This window comes from Plasmodium coatneyi, chromosome 8 (assembly GCF_001680005.1).
Source record: "Plasmodium coatneyi strain Hackeri chromosome 8, complete sequence".
Classification (NCBI taxonomy): domain Eukaryota; phylum Apicomplexa; class Aconoidasida; order Haemosporida; family Plasmodiidae; genus Plasmodium; species Plasmodium coatneyi.
Window position 1 is genome coordinate 1,527,264 of NC_033563.1, and position 19,098 is coordinate 1,546,361.

The 19,098-nt window shown below is 38.5% G+C and overlaps 6 protein-coding genes across 6 annotated transcripts; 3 read left to right on the plus strand and 3 right to left on the minus strand.

Moving 5' to 3' along the window:
• Positions 1 to 22: 22 nt before the first annotated feature.
• On the plus strand, positions 23 to 2,047 carry PCOAH_00022450 (Uncharacterized protein; the record flags this gene model as incomplete). The annotated part of the gene is made up of 6 exons (XM_020059052.1): positions 23 to 200; positions 342 to 875; positions 1,015 to 1,137; positions 1,276 to 1,365; positions 1,535 to 1,641; positions 1,955 to 2,047. 6 exons carry the CDS (start codon positions 23 to 25, stop codon positions 2,045 to 2,047), a joined length of 1,125 nt encoding a protein of 374 aa, XP_019914670.1.
• PCOAH_00022460 (Uncharacterized protein) lies at positions 1,913 to 3,217 on the minus strand (the record flags this gene model as incomplete). The annotated part of the gene is made up of 4 exons (XM_020059053.1): positions 1,913 to 2,109; positions 2,298 to 2,356; positions 2,594 to 2,873; positions 3,054 to 3,217. 3 exons carry the CDS (start codon positions 2,866 to 2,868, stop codon positions 2,090 to 2,092), a joined length of 354 nt encoding a protein of 117 aa, XP_019914380.1.
• A 4,019-nt stretch (positions 3,218 to 7,236) lies between these two features.
• Positions 7,237 to 12,222, plus strand: PCOAH_00022470 (Uncharacterized protein; the record flags this gene model as incomplete). Its single annotated transcript, XM_020059054.1, has 1 exon — positions 7,237 to 12,222. The coding sequence occupies one exon, from the start codon at positions 7,237 to 7,239 to the stop codon at positions 12,220 to 12,222; it is 4,986 nt and encodes a 1,661-aa protein (XP_019914493.1).
• Positions 12,223 to 13,012: 790 nt separating this feature from the next.
• Positions 13,013 to 13,891, minus strand: PCOAH_00022480 (Uncharacterized protein; the record flags this gene model as incomplete). Its single annotated transcript, XM_020059055.1, has 1 exon — positions 13,013 to 13,891. One exon carries the CDS (start codon positions 13,889 to 13,891, stop codon positions 13,013 to 13,015), a length of 879 nt encoding a protein of 292 aa, XP_019914316.1.
• Positions 13,892 to 14,572: 681 nt separating this feature from the next.
• PCOAH_00022490 (Uncharacterized protein) lies at positions 14,573 to 15,789 on the plus strand (the record flags this gene model as incomplete). Its single annotated transcript, XM_020059056.1, has 2 exons — positions 14,573 to 15,268; positions 15,484 to 15,789. The coding sequence occupies 2 exons, from the start codon at positions 14,933 to 14,935 to the stop codon at positions 15,787 to 15,789; spliced, it is 642 nt and encodes a 213-aa protein (XP_019914436.1).
• Positions 15,790 to 15,914: 125 nt separating this feature from the next.
• On the minus strand, positions 15,915 to 18,394 carry PCOAH_00022500 (Uncharacterized protein; the record flags this gene model as incomplete). The annotated part of the gene is made up of 2 exons (XM_020059057.1): positions 15,915 to 16,016; positions 16,145 to 18,394. The coding sequence occupies 2 exons, from the start codon at positions 18,392 to 18,394 to the stop codon at positions 15,915 to 15,917; spliced, it is 2,352 nt and encodes a 783-aa protein (XP_019914502.1).
• Between the last annotated feature and the right edge of the window lie 704 nt (positions 18,395 to 19,098).

Here is a 19,098-nt window from a genome sequence, read left to right on the forward strand (position 1 = left end):
TGCATTCGCGCGTAAATACAAAATGGGACGGATAAAGGACAAGGAAAAAACCTTAAAATTGGTGAAAGACAGTGGGGAGACCTCCAACACGCTAGGGAACTACACGGGCGTGGGGACTGTGACATTTTATCTTAACAAAAAATGGAAAGCCACAGAAAAGTATTACGGAAACATCTTCCAAGGAAAAAAACACGGATATGGTTGGTCACATTTATCGCATTGTGAAGAAACATCGTTTTTTTATATTTTCTTAGCGCATTTCTTGGCTTTTTCATTTTGGCTCCGTTTCTACAGCATCGTTGATCTCACTGGTGTCTCCTTTTTTTTCCCCCTCCAAACAGGTGAATACAATTACCAGAATGGCGATTTTTACCAAGGGTTGTATGAGCACGGCAAGAAGAACGGGATCGGCACTTATTTTTACAACATGGACGACAGGCAGGGGAAAGGCAAAGGGAATGACGCGAAAGGGACAGACGATGAGAGTAGTGAGGAGGAGGAGGAAAACAGTGGCGATGAGAAGGGGGACAACGAAAACAGCGATGATGAAAAGGGCAACGACGAACAGGACGATGAGGAAAATGAGCAAAGAGGAAAAGACGCGGATAGCGAAAAGGAGACGAGCGAGGAGGAAGGTGAAAATGACCAAAATGGAAGTGATCAAAGTGGAGAAGACCAAAGCGAAGGCGACACTGAACAGAGCGATCAGAATGAACAAGACAAGGAGGTGATCGCAAATAAGGATGGCTACCAAAATAGCAAGAAGGAGAATAAAGCAGATGATAATGAAAAAAATGCCTCCAAAAAGTTGCTACATCTTATGCAAAAATGGAATAACACAAAAATGAAAAAAGAAACGATTGTCCCTGCGAAAGGTAATTACATAAATATGTTAGCGCTACCCCCGGGGGGTCCTGTCATTTTATGTGTGTTTTGTTCTTGCCCTTTCTAGGGTTTCACAAATTTGTACATTTTGTTGCATATATGTGCGCATGTTTGTATATACCCCTACAGAGAAAGGGAGCTTCTACTATGGGAACTACGCCAACGGTCTGAAGCACAACGAGGGAATGATGCTGTACAGAAACGGGGACGTGTACATAGGTGGCTGGAAGTTTGGGAAGAAGAGCGGATGGGGTTAATCAGACAGGCGCATTAGCAGTGTGCACATGTGCATTGTGCACGTATTTATGTACTCTTGTATGTTCTTAAGTGGAGCTCCCATTCGTTCAGAGTAGGGGTCAATGTTCATCATAAATAACCTCTTCCCCGCAGGAAGATACACATACAAAAAGTGCAAAAGCATTCTGGAAGGACATTGGGAAGACGGATATTTAACGCACGGGAAATGGATCCTACCAAATGGTTTAATACATCATTTTTTTTTTTTTTAAATGACAACGTTGTGCTGATCGATCACCTGTGGTGGAGATATTATATGCTTCCCGTTGAGCATACTCCATATATATAGAAGCCTACATTGTGGTCGTCTGACCTCACGTGCACACTTTCCATCTTGCCTGCGCCCCTTCAGGAATGTACTTCGTGGGAAACTTTAAAAATAATAAGCCGTCGGGAGATGGCGTCTGGGCATTTGCGGACCGAACACAATTAAATGTTTTTTATTATGAAGTTAAACAAGTAAATATGGGAAAAAGAAAATGCAAAATGAAAAATGCGAATGAGTAAAAAAAGAGGTTCATCATATGTTGTTATACAAAATGATTAATTAACGAATTGCATATTTTATTTATTTGGAGGGAGTAACAAATATGGTCACATATTATTTACAGTTCGACTATATGCATGCAGTACACATAGGCAATACATATAAATAATATGGAGGAAAAAAAAAAAAAAAAAAAAAAAGATACTGACAAAATGAAAAAACTCGTCCATATAATATACATAACATGTACTTATTATAATTCATAAACAAAACATTTAATCACAGAAATTTAAAAAAAGTCCTAAAAAGGAAGTTGAACAGGGAGATCCGGATATTTTACTGAATTATAAACCATTGTATATTACATCAACCAGGTGATAATTTGACAAATATAGCGTAGGACAAAATTGGGCCTTTCATTTATTTTTTTTTACTTCCCACTGAAAAGGTAAAAAAAGAAAAAAAGTACAAGTGCAATATGTGTATGGATCGTAGCGATGAGAAAAGCACGCTCAAATGGAGCGCAGACAGAACATGCACAAACGTTACGCAAAAGCAACCCGTTGCAAAAAGGGTGAAATATAAATTGTCTGCAGAAGCGCATCATCCATTATCAGTTATATCTTACTTTTAACATCGAAGGGGGAGCTTCCCTTTTTCTTATTTTTGCAATACTCGAAGTATATCCTGTAAAAATTTCAAGGATGAGAAAAGGTACAGACATTTATATGTACATGTGGGGGCACATATAGGTACGCATGTTTGGGGGGTATATACTTAACGGCTGTTATATGTGCGCCACGCGTGGTGATATATGTGCATATATAAATGTGTATACATGCGTACATACGCACGTATATATGCGTAGACACACTTTTTTTTCTGCATACAACGCTAATCACTCTTATGCACGTGTGTCCTTACCAGTTAATGCTGATGGCGAACCCCACAAGACATACTAAAAATCCGTAGTACATGTAAATCAAGTTTTTGTCCTTCTTCCTTGCATATCTCATATCGAAAGAGTATATGTATTTCAAAATAGTGACGAATATTGCAACTATTGCAAGGTTAACTATTCTAAAATATTTGTCAACACCGCTTCCAAAGACTGTCCCCACGAGGGACTTGCATCCTTCGACTATGGAAAAGTCGAACAACCCTTTCTTCTTTTTCCCGATGTTTAATTTGAGCTTCATTTTGTCTTAGATTTGTTTACCTGGGGGGGGACGCGGGGAGGATGATGATTCTTTTAAAATGTGATTACTGTTGGGAAAGGGAATTATAGCTCTAGCGCCCAGCGCCTCCTGTTATGCGTATGTATGGTATGTTATATATATGCTTAGTAGCTTCAGGCTTTACGTCTACGCTACTGCTATATTACCGTTAAATTATAAATGGTTATTGCGTAGGATCTCCCACGTAAGGTTAGAAATGTCCTCCAAGAGGTTGGCTTATAATGGTAATGCTGCTTGGGTAATGCTTACTGATTTGCAGTGTTTTTCAATTTGTACAATGTCTGCAATATATGCAATTTTTGCAATTCTTGCGTTATCTTTTTTTTTTTTTTTGTACTTTTTGGTTGTTCTTAAGGAATGTTATTTAAACGCAATTCAGATGAAATAATCTTATTTTGCGAAATATGTCTACGCAAATATATTATATAAATATATCTTTTTTATACTTTTTCAAAGTATTATTTTTTGCTAAAACAAAAAAAAAAATTTTTTTTTTTTTTTTTTTTTTTTTTTATTATCTTGAAAAAAGCGACTTAATCTTTTTGTTATATGTTTTGTTTACGCACGTATACTTGTACGAATAATATTTTTGCATGTATATTTATGCGTAAATATTTTTTAGGCATATAATATATTTTAACAAAAAAAAAAAATTGTATTTTTATTTTATTTTATTTTTTTTTGTTATTTAAACGAAAAAGATATGCGTTAATACGCGCATTCATAGCATAAGGGTTTACGAAAAAAGCTAATAGTCGTGTCCGTAATTCGATCTATGTAATTCATGCGAATATATTTTTTTTAGAATAAGGCTTTTTTTTTTTTTTCGTAGCTAGAAAAATTCATATGGCGACGCGTAACAAAAAACAATTATCGTGGCGTAGAGTATTTCTTTGCCATAAAATGAAAAGTATTTGTTCTGGTGGTAAAAATATTTTTTTTTGGCTTACTGAGTTATTCATATGTACATGTAACAATGTGGTTGTAGTTTATTTTTACGCTGTAGCTTTAGGGTTAAATTCCATCATCGCTAACTGTGTCAGAACATGCAGAAAATGTATTTTGTTCTCCGGCTAGCGTTCTGTTCTTTCCTTTTACTTGCGGCTGCGCCAACGGAGGAAAAGCAGTAGCATGCGCCGCGGTAGCAAAGATATGCATATAAAAAAATAAACAAGGCAACGTTGCATCGTTCCATAGGTAGCTGGACATATAGCGATATACAATCGTTGTATATCATATATTTACCTGGTGGTGGTGCAGACCCCATACATATATGTTATGCTATATATATACTACTTCCTATGTTTGATGAGTGCTACGAATAATGAAGGACAGGCACTGCGCGCTGGAATTTATGCTGCGATGATTTTCGTGCTACCGCATTGCCAAAACGGTGTTATTGCCATTTTGTTTTATCTTACAAGGATTTAAGTTTTTATTTATTTTTTTCATTTTATTTAAGTATCGGCGCTAAGTAACAGATTTTACTCGTACCGCGCTGTAAGGTTGATCCGTATATGTGGTGCAGTGCCTTTGTTGTCATTCTGTTTGTTCTGTTACATTCAGGTTATTTTCTTCGCGCCAGAAAAACGTGTTGGGGTGGGGGGAGGCTATGAAATTTTTTGGCCTTATTTGACCCCTATTAATTTCGATTTTCGCGCCTACGTTCGAGTATGTGCCTACATATGAACATTCGACTAGTCCCCCTGCTGGCCCCCAAAATCGCGCAACTGTTCTGTACATACATGCATAAATATATACATATTTTTATAACTCTTTTTATTTGGCAACACGTGTACGGTTCAGTTTATTTTTTGCGCCTCCTCTTCTGGCGATATCCCTAAATTGTGTTGCGAAAAAATTCACCCCACTAAATGTAAATAAAACGTCATTACAAATAATTACATAAGAACATATACCGTTCTGCTGCGCCTTTTTTGAAAAGGGGTTCAGATTTATTCTCGCCTTTATCACCTTCTCGTGTTGCTTTTTTTTTAATATTCATTATTCCTTATAAACTGCTCACTGTTCATATTTGCTCATTTTATTGTTTTTTTTTTTTTTGCCTACTAATAATGAACAGTTCCAGGTCAATTAACTGCCTAACATGAGCGCGCGTATATAAGGTTGGCCCATATCCATGGTAGAATAAAAGAAAAAAAAGAAAGAAAAGTGAAAAACTTCATTCTAATTATTTATTCGCCTACTATACAGTGACCATCTGCCCTGACACCTCACACTGTACATGCTGCTATATACATGTGCGACGTACCCCTTTTTCCATTTTTAATAAAATTTCTCAAAAGGACAAAAATTGACGGGAACCACTGATAAGTCTGCATATTACGTGTTCGCACAGATAATCCATACTACAAAGCAATTATGTAAATAGCTACACGTTTGGTAAAGCACACATAGGAGTTTTCTTTTTATGTTTCTCTTTACGTTGTTAAGGAACCCTATTTTTTGGTACCCCTCTGTGTGTTGTACTAGTAAAAAGAGACATGTTCTATAACATTAAAATGATGGCGCTGCCGTTTATATTTCTGTTCTGCCCGGTTGGGTTATAGGTTAAGGAAAATCAGCTCTTTCTTTCTCCCCCCCCCTCGATCTATTAAAACCAGTTAACAGACCGTTCCGCCAGAAAAATGTTTTACTTCCTGCTTAAACGTTGCGATTTTGCTTCCTCCACAGGGCAGGAGGAACAAACTGCCGGTGCGGTGATTCTTCAAAGCTCTTTTTAAGTATACAAAAAAAGGCAAGCAAGGACAAATAGATAAGGAAAAAAAAAATAAAATTTCATGGCACGAATGTGAAGGCATTACAAATGGCGCATTTCATCTATTCATTTTTTTTTATGTGCCCATTATTCGACAATTTGCTTGCATGTAAAAAAAGTTAAAAATTCGTATCACGTTAATGATAAGAAGTAAAATGAAGCGCACTTAACTTTTCCTTTTTTTTAAGTAATTTAAAAATTGTTCATAAAAATGTGCAATGGGTACACAAGGGCAAAATTAAAATAGCACATGTATGACTCGATGGGTATTTGTCCTACCGTGTAGCAAACCTTAGACATGTAATAGAAACACGTGGTAGTCGTTGCGTGAACATTTTTGCAAAAAGGCTGATTGGAAAGAAAATAAAATAGCACATTGTATTAGCGATAGCATATATACAGGTACGCTTACATATGTAAGCAAATCTGTCCATAAGACCCATTGGGGAAATTGCACCTCCCTCCAACAATGCCAATGAGACGATTCTGCTGGAGAACCCCTTGTGGGGTCAGTACACGTTTAGCAGCAGTTGGTATGACCCATCTACAGGGCACATGGCGGAAATGAAAAAGTGGAAAACGGGTGAAACCGAAGTGCGGTAAGGGGGCAAAATTGCATAAATGCAAAATGGCTAACGAACCATTTTTGATGAGGAATAGCCGGGGTAGATCCGCAACCCTCTTAAAAAACTACACGTGTGTTCTCTTGAATGGAAAGAAAATGCTTAGAATAGGTTTCGAACGTTGCCGTGAATTCGTGGGATGGTGTAGGACATGACACATGGCACATAGCCGCATCCCACTCTTAGCTAAAAAAAAACACATCACAATGGCATATGTGCATAAGAAGGATGGCTCTGAAAAGGAAAGGGCCCACACCAACCCACATGTCACATTTAAAAATGGTGATTCTATAGAAACGCCCACCTCCCTACGTGAATACATAAAAAAATGGTAATTTTTTTTTTTTTTTTTTTTTTCTTTCGGGTCAAGCAGCATCCCAGAAACGCTTCTTAATGCTTATGTAATGTACCTAGAACAGTTGCGATGAAAAAAAAAAAAAAAAAAAAAAAAAAGAGCAAAACAAATGATAAGGAAAGAGAACAAAAAAAAGAGGTAGGATCGAAACCGATGTATTTTAACAGAAATTGTTCAAGGAGCAGGTTTCTTCCCCGTTCACGTTTTCATTATTTCCTACCTTTATCATTTTTTCCTCACATTTAAAAAAAAAAAAAAGATTAATATAACCACCAAAGGGGAAATGAAATGAGGAGTGACATGTTAAGCGAAAGGAATAGGAAGCTGTACGGGGTGGGGTTGTAAATTATGTAGATGCGCAAGTTAATGGAAGGTACAATCTGTCAAGCGGGACAATCCGTCAAACAGGACAGTCCGCCAAGTGGTACCTCCTGTCGGGTGGAGGGTACCCCCCATCGTCCACGGGCAAATGTGTCCCGTTCATCAGACGTTGCCTTTTTCTCTAACCGCTTGAAGGGGTAGAGAACACATACAGCAGCACCCCCAGGGACTCTTTCCCCAATGTGATTAAAATGTGGGAAGAGTGGGACGATGAGCATTTTGTGAAGATTTTTTTCGATTGGAAGATATTTGCCAAATATGCAAAGGATAATGAATTTAAGGAGCTCGAAGAAGGCATAGAGAAAGAAATTAGCAATTCGACCTGTTTCAGCATAAATGAAGAAGACGTGGAAAAGGAGACGAATGACAACATCCTGTTGATACTACAATCGTTCATTATAGAAAAAAAATACACAGATGTTTCTGATTATTTGGTTAATATAATTTTAAGGTGGAATTATTACACAAGCTTGAGGAGCGAAAAAGAGCTTGATTCGAAGGGTGTAAAAAATCGCCTAAAAATAGATGTAGATATTTACAGCCTGCCAGATGTGTACAGAAATTTTGAAGAATATTTTTATTCCTACTTTCCACTATTCTTGATAGAAACACAACAATTAATAAACAACAAAAAGGAAAATGAAAATATAAAGGAATATGACGTGACGTTGGTTAATACCCCCAAGGAGATTTACAATTTTGAGTTTAACATTAATATAGCTTATGACAGCTTGGTGTATTCAAACCTCTTTTATGGTGACCTTATTCTGCTTAGGTTTATTCCAAAAAGAACTGCAAAAAGTGACTCACATAATATTTACACGCCTATGTTTTGTTCCGTAAAGAGGGATGAAGAAGAGGTAATATCCACCGATTCGGAAAGTGACAAACTGGAGGCGGCTTCCTCTGGTTCCTGCACCAATTCGGAGGGTTCAATCGATGGTGAAGAAGTGAAGGAAGAAGAACAAGTCCAAAACATAAACCAAATTGATATCACCAAATTGGTGGAAACGCAAAACAAACTCAACGATGGCACCAACTCAGGGGAAGACGAAATGAATGACCAAATGAATGACAAATCGGGTGACGAATTTAATGAGGACATTTACATGATCCGAAAATATTGCGTGCGTCATTTGTTAGGTTATGTCATTTCAAAAAATAAGGAACAGATTAAAATAAAATTTAATTTAAATTATAAAAATTTTGATATTATAGACAAAGTCAGGAAAGAAATTATTTACGAAATTTTCGTGGCCGACAAATTGGACCATTATTTTACGCGCGTGTCTAAGGTGATCAGTTTGATCTCCACCCTTCGGTTGTTTAACTGCTTTTTCAATTTTAGAAACTCCGCCTTGTTGAATGAAATTGTGGAAGTTGACCCAAGTGGGCAAAGTCACACATATGCAGGAAACTTACCGTGTAAGGGGGAGGTTAATCAGGACGATAGCAACAGTGAGCAGGGGGACTTCAACAATCTGCAGACGAAGAAGAGAAAAAAAAGACACATAGGTGATGGATCAATTGACCAGAACAACTCAGAACAAGTACCAAATGGAGAAGAAGAGGAAACGCACCCTGGAGAAGCCATCCCAGATGAACCATTGAATGGGCATCCAAATGATGTAGACCATATGGAGGAAACATTGAAGCAAAAAATTAAGGACTATTTGATGAAGTTCAAAGGGTCAGCAGAAAAGGAAGACGTCGCCGTGAAAGGGGAGCATTCCTCGTTAGACCAACACACAGTTGTAAGGATGAACGATGGGATGGAGGATAACAGTTTAGGAAGAAGGGAATTAACCCTCCCTGCGGAGCAGCAATATGGAGGCTTCCATTACATACCAGAGGCGCTGAAAAGTAAATTCCTGAACATTTACAACAAGTACCAATTAAGGGCCATTAACAACAGCATAATGAATGACGGGATTACGCTCATTCAAGGGCCCCCCGGGACAGGAAAAACTACGACAATTTTGGGAATTATCAGTGCCCTCATTTTTTTTCAAAAGGGTGAAATGAATCATAGTAGCAGGAACGTCCTAGGTGAAAATTTGTTATCTGCCCTGGCTGACGGAGAGGATGAAAGTGGAAAGAAGAAAAAGAAAAAGAGCCCCTACGTTTGGATCAATTACGACAAAAAAAATGACCACTGCTACTTTAACGACAACTGTTTCGACGCAATGGAGTATGAAGACTTTTTCGACCACATTGAAAAAAACGAAGAGGAAAAAAACCAAAACGTCTTCCACGTTAGTAAGGGCAACAAAAATGAAAACAATTATGCATACGCAATTCATTTGAGCATTATGAATGCGTCCAGCAGGATGTTAAAAAGTGATGACAACCATTTGGATGGAAATAATTCAGGAGAAGAGGAAATTCTTAAAAATAATGAAAACAGAATAAAAAAATTGATTGGCTTAACGGAGACATATTATAACTCCTATGTGAATAGTGATTATATGGCGAAGAAGTCCGACTGGGTGGAGGAAAGGAATGCCAATGAGAAGCTGAACTATTCGTACTACGTCAGTGATGGTAAGGCGTGCTCCTTTGCGGCCGGCCCATCGGGGGAGGTATCACCCAAGGGAGCCAAAAACGAATTAATGAGCAAATGTTCGATCCCCGTTAGGGAAAAAAGAAAGTGGAAAAGGAAGAACGCGTCAGAAGAGACACAACAAGCCACCTTCAAAAAGGAAAAGATAAACAAGCTAAACTTAATTAAGAACAAAAGAATACTCGTGTGTGCCCCATCTAACCAAGCCATTGATGAAATTCTGAGAAGGCTAATATCGTCAAGTAACGGAATTTTAGACGAAAATGGAAACTTCTTCAATCCTATAGTTACGAGAATAGGGAGAAACGTAAGCACAGACATATTAGAATTTAGCCTCGAATTTAAAGAACAGTTATTTTTATTTCTTAATAAGAAGGAAGAAAATAAAATTATAAAAAGGAATTTATTGAAAACGTCCACCATTATTTGTTCAACTCTTTCTGCCAGTTCGAACGCGTCGTTAGTAAACTACATTGATTCGTTCGATGCGGTTATAATTGATGAAGCATCTCAGTCAGTTGAATTGGATATTTTGATACCTCTGTCCTTTTCTTGCAAGAAAATTATTCTGGTAGGAGATCCAAAGCAGCTATCCGCGACGGTCTTTTCGCTATTTGCAAAGCGGCGCAAGTATGCCAGGTCCCTTTTCGAACGGTTACAAAAGAAGCATAAGATGAACAAGAGCAAATATAATTTGTTGTCCATTCAGTATAGGATGCACCCAGATATTTCACACTTCCCAAATAAGTACTACTACAGGAATAAAATTACCGATGCCCCTTATTTTCTGTTTACTCTTTTTAAAGAAATGAAGATGAATAAGTACATCAAAAAATTGAGGAATGATCCAGGGGATCCTCCCACGGAAGGAATTATCGAACGGGAACTTTTTTACAAATTCGATTTATTTCACTTTATGCAAAGTAACTTTGGAAATTTATTGCCCTCAAATTTTCACGACATAAATTTATGTCAGAAAAACCAAGGGGCAATTGACTGGTTTATTATCCCCCTACTTAGACATAGCGTTTTTTACGACATATCCTTTTCGAAGCAAAGGAAAATAAAAAACTCCTACATCAACATTGAAGAGAGTGAAGCTGTATTGCAGTTTATCGAGTTCTTGCACTTCATCTTTACCGCAGAGAATGTGAAGGAGTGGTACAAACGAATAGGCATCATCACCCCCTACGCCACGGAAAAGTTTTTTCTAAAGAAGGAGCTAAAAAGGTTCTTTACAAAAAAGGGTTACAAAAATAATATTTCTAATTTTATTGACATTGGGACAGTGGATGGTTTTCAGGGGACGGAAAAGGACATCATCATATTTGTGTGCGTGCGGACCAAGGGATCGCTCAAGAGGAAGAAGAAGAAAAAGGCTAACCCGGTTGGTAGTGACGCACCTGCTAATGACGAGACGGATAAGAAAGAGGACGCACCGAACGTAAGCTCCGCATCCTCCACGGAGGACCATGTGAATGACCACATGGACGACGAAGTAGACGACTCGAATATGTTTTTCTCCAGTTACAAACGACTAAACGTGGCACTAACCCGAGCCAAATACAATCTGTTCATTTTCGGAAATTGTAGTTTCCTGAAAAAATGCGACGCCTGGGGTAAGATTATTAAGCACTACAAAATGGGGAACAAAGTAATAAAAATAAAGTACAAGAAATTTAAAACGAGGATGAAAATTTTGTCTGAGAAAGTGACGGAAGAAGACCTATTCGATGAGAAGGTTCAGGTGATAAACAAAAAGATTGAAAATTCTTTGTATAACAAAAATATAATAGATTACAATTTCGTGCCAACTTGTGAGAATGAAAGTCCCTCCTTCGATTTGAAAAGCTTCCTCTACTCTGTTGGACTGAGCCAGGCGGAAGAGGACGGAGATGGAAGTTGTGAAGGGCAGAATGAAATAAATGTTAGTGAGAATAAATATGGACTTGCGGACCCCCCGGGAAAGACGGATAATAATTCTGAGGAGAGGGAAATCTTGAGCTTTTTCAAGCAGCTGTACAATGACGATTTTGGGACTGCAGACGAGTTTGACGTTGGGCGGGACCAGTTGGGAGGGGCGCATGTCCCGGCGGACGGGCCACAAATTAACCCACCAACGGAACGGCTAACCGAACCAACCAATTGCGCAGATCACCAAATGAAGATCTACCCGCCAAATGGTACAAACAGTGGCATTAAAAAGGAACCCCTACAATTAATCGAAGTGGTAGATCTGGAAGACGATGCGGAAAGTGCAGAACGAATCAGTAAAGGCGCAAATAATGAGGAAGTGAAAACACAAAATTACAACCAGGAGGAATTAAAACAAAGGGGCACTTCCCTACTACCATCCGCCGCGTTAAGAAAAGAAGCTTCCAATGTGGAGCTGTGCACAAGTATAACCAAAAGAGGCGATGAAACAGCTTCTTCGAACATTGATGAGGGGCAACCTGGTACAACCCCCACGATGATCGAAATAAATGAAAATTTGAAAAACAGCAATTACTTCATCGATATGTTGTATAACTACTGCAAGAAGAACAAAGAGCTCATCTTCGTCGTGCAAAGTATTTTACCCAATTTTTCACGACAAATTTTGTTTAAGAAGTAGGTGTAACGTGTTGGAAGGTTTGGCACACACGGGGTTAGTTATTGTGTGTGCAAAACGAATGGTAATATGCAGGTGTATGTTTCGTTCGTTGGGGTAGAAGTAATTCCCCACGGCACAGCTGTCCATAATATTTGTATCACATTTGGAAAACACCATCGCACAGGCGACTGTTAATTGGCCATTCATTGGCCGATAATTGACCGTTTGCGAATTACCTCCCCCGCACATTTGTTTTTACCTTCTTTTTTGTGTACTCTTTCAAGAGGACTCTTTTGCAAATCCCTTAACGTACCTCCCATTCTGGGAAATAAAACAGCAGTCGAAATGAATGCCATTTTGTAAAGCGTCATGGTGACGATGGTCGCTGCAGCGGTGAAGTTACGTCACCCGGATTGGAAAAAAAAAAAAAAAAAAATCCACATATTATGTGCACATATGCATATATATATAGTACAATGTGTGGCGCAGCTTAGGTCACCGTGTTGGTGTGTAGGCCCCCCCTAGAAGAAGCAAAAAGACTCCTTTCAATGGTGCAGCGGGGGAAACTACACGAACGGTTGCCCATTTGGCGTACTTCAATGTCGAATAGGTGCACCTCACGCGGGGTTACGTGTGCTCTCTCCAAGTGGGCCAGTCACATATAAACTAGCATTAAGGCGATAAAACGAAAAAAAGAAAAGCACATTACAATAGTGCTACGCATATTTTTAGACAAGATTCAGCCCAAATTAGTGCACATGCACATATGTTGGCGCATTTTGGTATAGTGCGCTTTCCCAGGTTGACCTCCCTAAAAGGGGAAATTGTTCTGAAACTCAAACGGTTTGTTGTCCGCATTGGGCTCATTTCCAAAGGGCCCAATTGGGTCATAGCGCAAATTTTTCGGGTTAAAAAATTTATTGTCTGGGCCGACTAGCAATCCATCTGGTTTTAAAATGGGGACATTATTTCGAAGATCCGGAATTAGATTTCGTCCAAGGTTTGGATTTTTGTCATCAAAATGGATGTCATTAAAGTTTGGTAAGAGGTGTGGGTCTGGGTTGGTGTGGAAAATATTTCTAAAGTGCTCATTTGTGTTGGATTCTATGATGAGTCCTTTACCCTTACTAGTACTGTTATCACTACGGATGTTGTTTTTGTTCCCTTTTTTCATGTGGCTTAATATATGAGTCTGGAATACCTGCTGGAGGTTTTCCATTTGGACGCTCTCCTCCATGTTATCCTTATCACCTTCTTTGGTGATTCCCTTATTTACATATTCGTCGATGTCAATTGTGACTGAGTGAACTACGCACGGTTGCGCAGTGTTAATAATTTGCACAACTAGCGAATTCTCTATTTTTACCAAATTCAAATTGTACGTATCACTAGTGTCTACAGATTTGTACAGAAAATTGTAGCTACTTGAATTGCTTCTCCATTCGGGGTCAATTAATATTCGACTTAAAAAAAATTTCCCATTGTTACCATCGGTCATGTGTTTTATATACCCATTTGAAATTTTTATTTTTTCATCATTTTCTGATTTTTCATATTTCTTTTCGTCATTCAGTTTGTATATAAAATTATTATCCAAAATGCAGCTGTGGAAGAAGAGCACCAGCAGCTCCTCGTTCTTTATGTCCCCGTGAAGTTTTACGAGGTCTTTAAAGGTACTGTGTTTTGCCATTATGGTGACAGTAAGTGTTAATTTGGGGGGAGCAATTTGGAGGAGCCAATATTAACGTGTTAATGTGTTGTCCAAAAAAAAAAGTGTGCAGCGTGAACGTATATATCGGGACGCATATACACCACTGTGTGTCCACTAAGCAGGCGCATCCAAATGGGTGGACACAATAGAGGGACTTGTACCTTCTCTGAAGATTTTTCACAAAGTTCGCTGACGCTGTGCAGTCAGATCAGCGAAATGAAAAGAATTTTGCGAGGTGTTACGATTATGTGAAGGAGATTATCACACACGCATGTATGTTCCTTCGTTTACACTTTTCTGGAAGGTATTAACACTTGCTTAAGGGGCAACGCTTCTCCTCGTTCGTACATGTTTTTACCCTCAGCATTATTCAGCGAAATTTGTTGCCGAGAAAAAATTCCCCAATTTTGTGTTAAACGAGTTACGCCTCAATCTGGTCCATTAAAAAGGGTACATTAAGCAAATTAACATTAAGGGGTACGTAAAAAGGCAAAAAGGCGCCTACACAATTTGCTATACCAGTTGAACGCAATGGAGTGAACAGATTTGAAAAAAAGTGTAACATAAAAAAATATTCACACGACAATCCGTTCGACCAGGAACAATTTTGCCATACATGTGAAAATTCCCTTTTCTTTAAGTGCCTTTCCCTTAAGCTACGAGCAAAAATCGTGTGTCAAATGCTGTAGTTGCACAGAACGGGGAATTTTAAATTTTAAAATTTTGCAGAACCTACGGGAGGAGTTTTATTTGTTTAATTATTTTTTTTTTTGTTTTTTTCCATTTTGACACTCTGAAAAATGAATCCCCACAGTCCACATATTTTGCAAAATTGAGGCTTCCACATTGACCCATTTTATTTGCCGCCCTGTGGAAGAGGTCTCGCGTGGACGTAGATGCATGGAGGAGAAAAACAGGCAGAAGTAGAAGATCAACAAGCTGTTCACTTCTGCTGTATCGCGTCCAACGCGCGAAGTACGAAGGAGGCAACTTCACATCACTTCTCACGCCGAGGAAAATATGTGTTCCAATGGAGTGTACCAATTAAAAAAAATCCTCCTCCAGTACAGTGAAACGGGCCATAGCAGCAGGAATGTTCGGTTTTTTTTAAGATTCATTTTACCAGATTATAGGGATGAAAACAAGCACTTAAATTTTGAAATACAGCATGAACAGTATGAAGAGCCAAAGGCCATATTTGAATACATAAATAATAGCAGATACGAAATATCCTTGAAAGACATAAAATCGAAACATATTGTTGATGTGATTAATTTGTATAAGGACAGTGCTGGGAATTCGGTCTATTTGAAACATGGGGGACCCAGGGTGTATTCGAACAAGAGGAGCATCCAGGTATGTGCAGTCTATACCGCGCGAAGGGGGGGGTGTTCAACGCAAACATATGAACGTGCGCGCATACGTGGTGAATATCTGTCTGTATATATATGTGTGCGTCTATTTGTGCGTGCATATCCGCGGGAAAGGCCTTTCCGTCCGTCGCCAATCGACAACTGTGCTTATAATAATGCTTGTCCCTTTTTACTTCCTTGTCTGCGCCCTACCCGCAGGGATTATGGTGCCCCAGCATATATAGTGAACTGAATGCCATCGCTTATTTGAAAAAAAAAAAAAAAAATAACATTAAGCTGCCAAAATATACGAGGGAAAGTCTGAACTTAAATCACGACGTGATCAAGGGCAACGGAAGATGGGGCAATGAAAATTTATTTCCAAAAGGTTTCGATCAGAGATATTTAAAGAACATTTTTTGCTACCCCTTCAAGGACAGTGCACCAAACATGGGCGAGCAAGGTGAAGGGGGACACACAGCCGAAGCGCAAATGAATTCTTTTTACAAATTTTACAAGAATTAGAATATCCCCCCATGTACGTACACGCGAATCACTTGCGCGTTTGTTGCAACGAAAGGGCAAATGCGCCAGCCACGATTCGGGGTTATCCCCCAATTGTGACACCCTTTTTTTTTTTTTTTTTTTTTTTATTCTTCATCACAGTGAATTTCCTCCGTGGTGAAATTTTTTTCCTTGCTCATCCTCTCCTGCAGTAGGATATCTTCAATTGCTTTGGGAGTTATGTCCATCTGAGAGGAGAAGCAACGAAAAAAGGGGTGAAGGAGGTGGCACAATATATGAGGGGTTAAAATGGGGGTATTGCATGATGAGAAGAGGAGCAAACGGGCCACATATGCAGGTGGGTGGCCGAACGAACCTCCAAGTAGAAAGAAGCAATGGTCGAAATGAGCGCATAATTATGGCGGGTGTTGTTTTTTTTGATTGTGTGGGCAAACAGGTTGAAAAGAGTTTCGTCCCGTAGGTGCATGGCCGTGAAGTACTTTAAAATGTATACAATATCGATGAGGTTAAAGGATTCGTAATTCTTTATCACATAATTTGTTACATTATTTACCAAGTGTTGATTATAATAATTGAGATTAATTAACCCTTTAATGAGGTGTATGACATCCTCTTTGCTCAGATGGGCAATTTTCTCAAGTATATAAATAATTAGGTCGTCTTGAAATTTTGTTCCAGCCAAACCCTTCCAAACGAAGGAGAATATATAAAACATGTAACAGTTATTCTTCACACTGGTATTTTGCATAAAATTATTTTTGTAACAATCGATGATGCAATGCCATAAGTCTGTCTTAACATGAGGTAACAGAGATAAGGATCTTGACAAATTGATTAATTCATAATTTTTGTACAAATTACGTTTTACATACTGAACAATTAATTCAAATATATCGTTAAGCAATTTTCTATTCACGGGCATTTCAATTTTGGCAATCCCAAAAAGGAGATTTTTTAAATCATTGTAGTGTATGTTGTGGAGAAAAAATGGCAGGTAATTATTTACTATATAAATTATATCTTGATAATATTTTTTAATATGATATTTTCTTAATTTATTTTTTTTCTGTCCTTCATTCGGATTAGCAAAAATATGTTTATCTTTTAAAATTTTTCTCGATATATCGAAGAGGTACACACTTTCTTGTGGGCTGCTGTTAATGCTATGTTCAACACTGTAGCTGTTAATAATGTGATTATATAAATTTCGATCCACATAGATATTGTGCTTCATGTAAGTTTTTTGCTTTCCGTATGAGTATATAATAGAAGGTATGACATTTTCATATTTACACAAGGTGTTCGAACTCAGTCTGAAGTTCCAATTGTCCAAATGGTCGGACATATCGCTTGATTCGTTTCCGTCATTCGATACGCTATTATTTTCGTAAAGGTCATAATTAAAATCGGTTATGTATCCGTTTTTGCTTATTTGGCTATCCTCACAGTTTATGTCGTCCGATGGGGGGGGGTCATTCAGTTGTTTGCTGCCCCCTTGGGATGATTCATTTTTCGATTGGTTGGCTGGTTTATCTTCCTCAAAGGGATCTTTCGGGGGAAGCTTTCCTTCCTTCACGAATTTCTCGTGCATAAGCATGCGTAACCTCAAACCTAGCAAAGCAAAATATTTCTCCGCCTTAATATTAGCATGACTGACACTCCATAGGAGCGACCCAATACACTGCTCATTCAGGACAGAATAAAAAGTCAGCGATTTGTCCAGCAGAGTTTCAAACAAATTCAAATTGATATTCTTACTTTTACAGTGCGTATTCAATATGATACAAATGTCTAGGATGTTCAAATTATCTGAAATTGCTAAAATGCGGTTATAAATAAGTGAATAAATCTCTTCATTGTTATAATTTAAGCATTTCAATCCTTTCAATATTAGGGAACAATCCCTTCCTGTAAATTTGTTCACCCATTTTTTTATTTCCTTTTCGAAAAAGAAAAGCATATCTTTATTCGTGTACTTTATCTTCCCCATGCTGTATACAATAAGGGCCAATTCCTTACAGTCAATATCATGCAGCCGGTTTATGGCTTGGCTCCACACACTGTCGTAGAAGTGCACATTTTGGTAACATATAAAAGCGTAGTGATGTAAAATCATGACGATCTCACTTGTCCTGAGATACCTCACAAAGGGTAGAATATCATTTGTATACTTTACTAACTGATGCTTGTCAATTCGGAAGATATTGTGGAAATCCCTGCACATGGACGACAGGTTGTTTATTTCTACTTTTTTCAAACCTAGAACCATTTTGTAGTTTATTATGGAGCTGGAGTTGTCTTCGTTGCAGGGGGGGGTATCTGCGTGGCTGTGCATCCGTCTGCACGTGGCATTATTGCGCGTTATCGTATTGCTCCTTATCATACCGCTACTTATCACGCTGCTCTTCCTCACGTAGGAACGCTTGGCGGATGGATTTTTCGCCAAGATGAGCTTCATCCAAATGTCCTTCATATGCCAAAACGGGGGGTTCACGTTAGAAACATCTGAACAAAATGGTCCGACGTCGGGCCATGGAAAGATGATGAGTTTACCTTCTGCTAGTAGCTTCTTTAGAGTTACACCTTCCCTTTTGCATTTGTGCATATACACGAATTTGCGTCCCCAAAGGGTTCGAAGTTAATGTAAACGGGGGTTATACTATCCAATTGGTAAAAAAAAAAAAAAAAAAGTGTAATAACCATTAGGAGAGCCCAATATGCTGCTTGCGGCGCGCGCCTCTTCACTCGATGTGACCACCTATTTGGGAAAAGGCCAATGTGGGAAGGCGCCCGTTTTCTACTCCTTCCAGTGTAGAGAACGTTCAAGCGAAATAAAACAAATAACTATCCTAGTGAGAACTGGAACAAAACAATAACCGTAACGTATATGTTTTACCGGCGTGTAGGGGGATGTTTTTAGGCCACTTTTTGGAACAACAAATTGGGAAATACGTATCTTTTATTTGAACGAAAGAAGGGGTGAACTCATTTAGCTGCTATATATGTGACGTAGGTCACCTTTTTAGGTGCGTGGAAAAATGGCGGTATTGTTTTTCCACCCCCGTTCGACCTCTTTGGCTTGTCGTTCCTTCTGTGTAACCGAATTGTTTTGGCACCTGTTGGCAACGCTACTTTGGGTGAGAAAAATGTTAAAAAAAAGAAAATCTGGAAAATCGAAAAAATGAGAAATGGAAAAAGGACGAGTGTAAGTGATAGTGCGATTTTTTTACAAATTTTTGTGTGGCATTTCTGCTTCTCATCTTTTCACCACTTTTCCACACTTCCCCTTATTTTCAAGCAAAGCGGAAG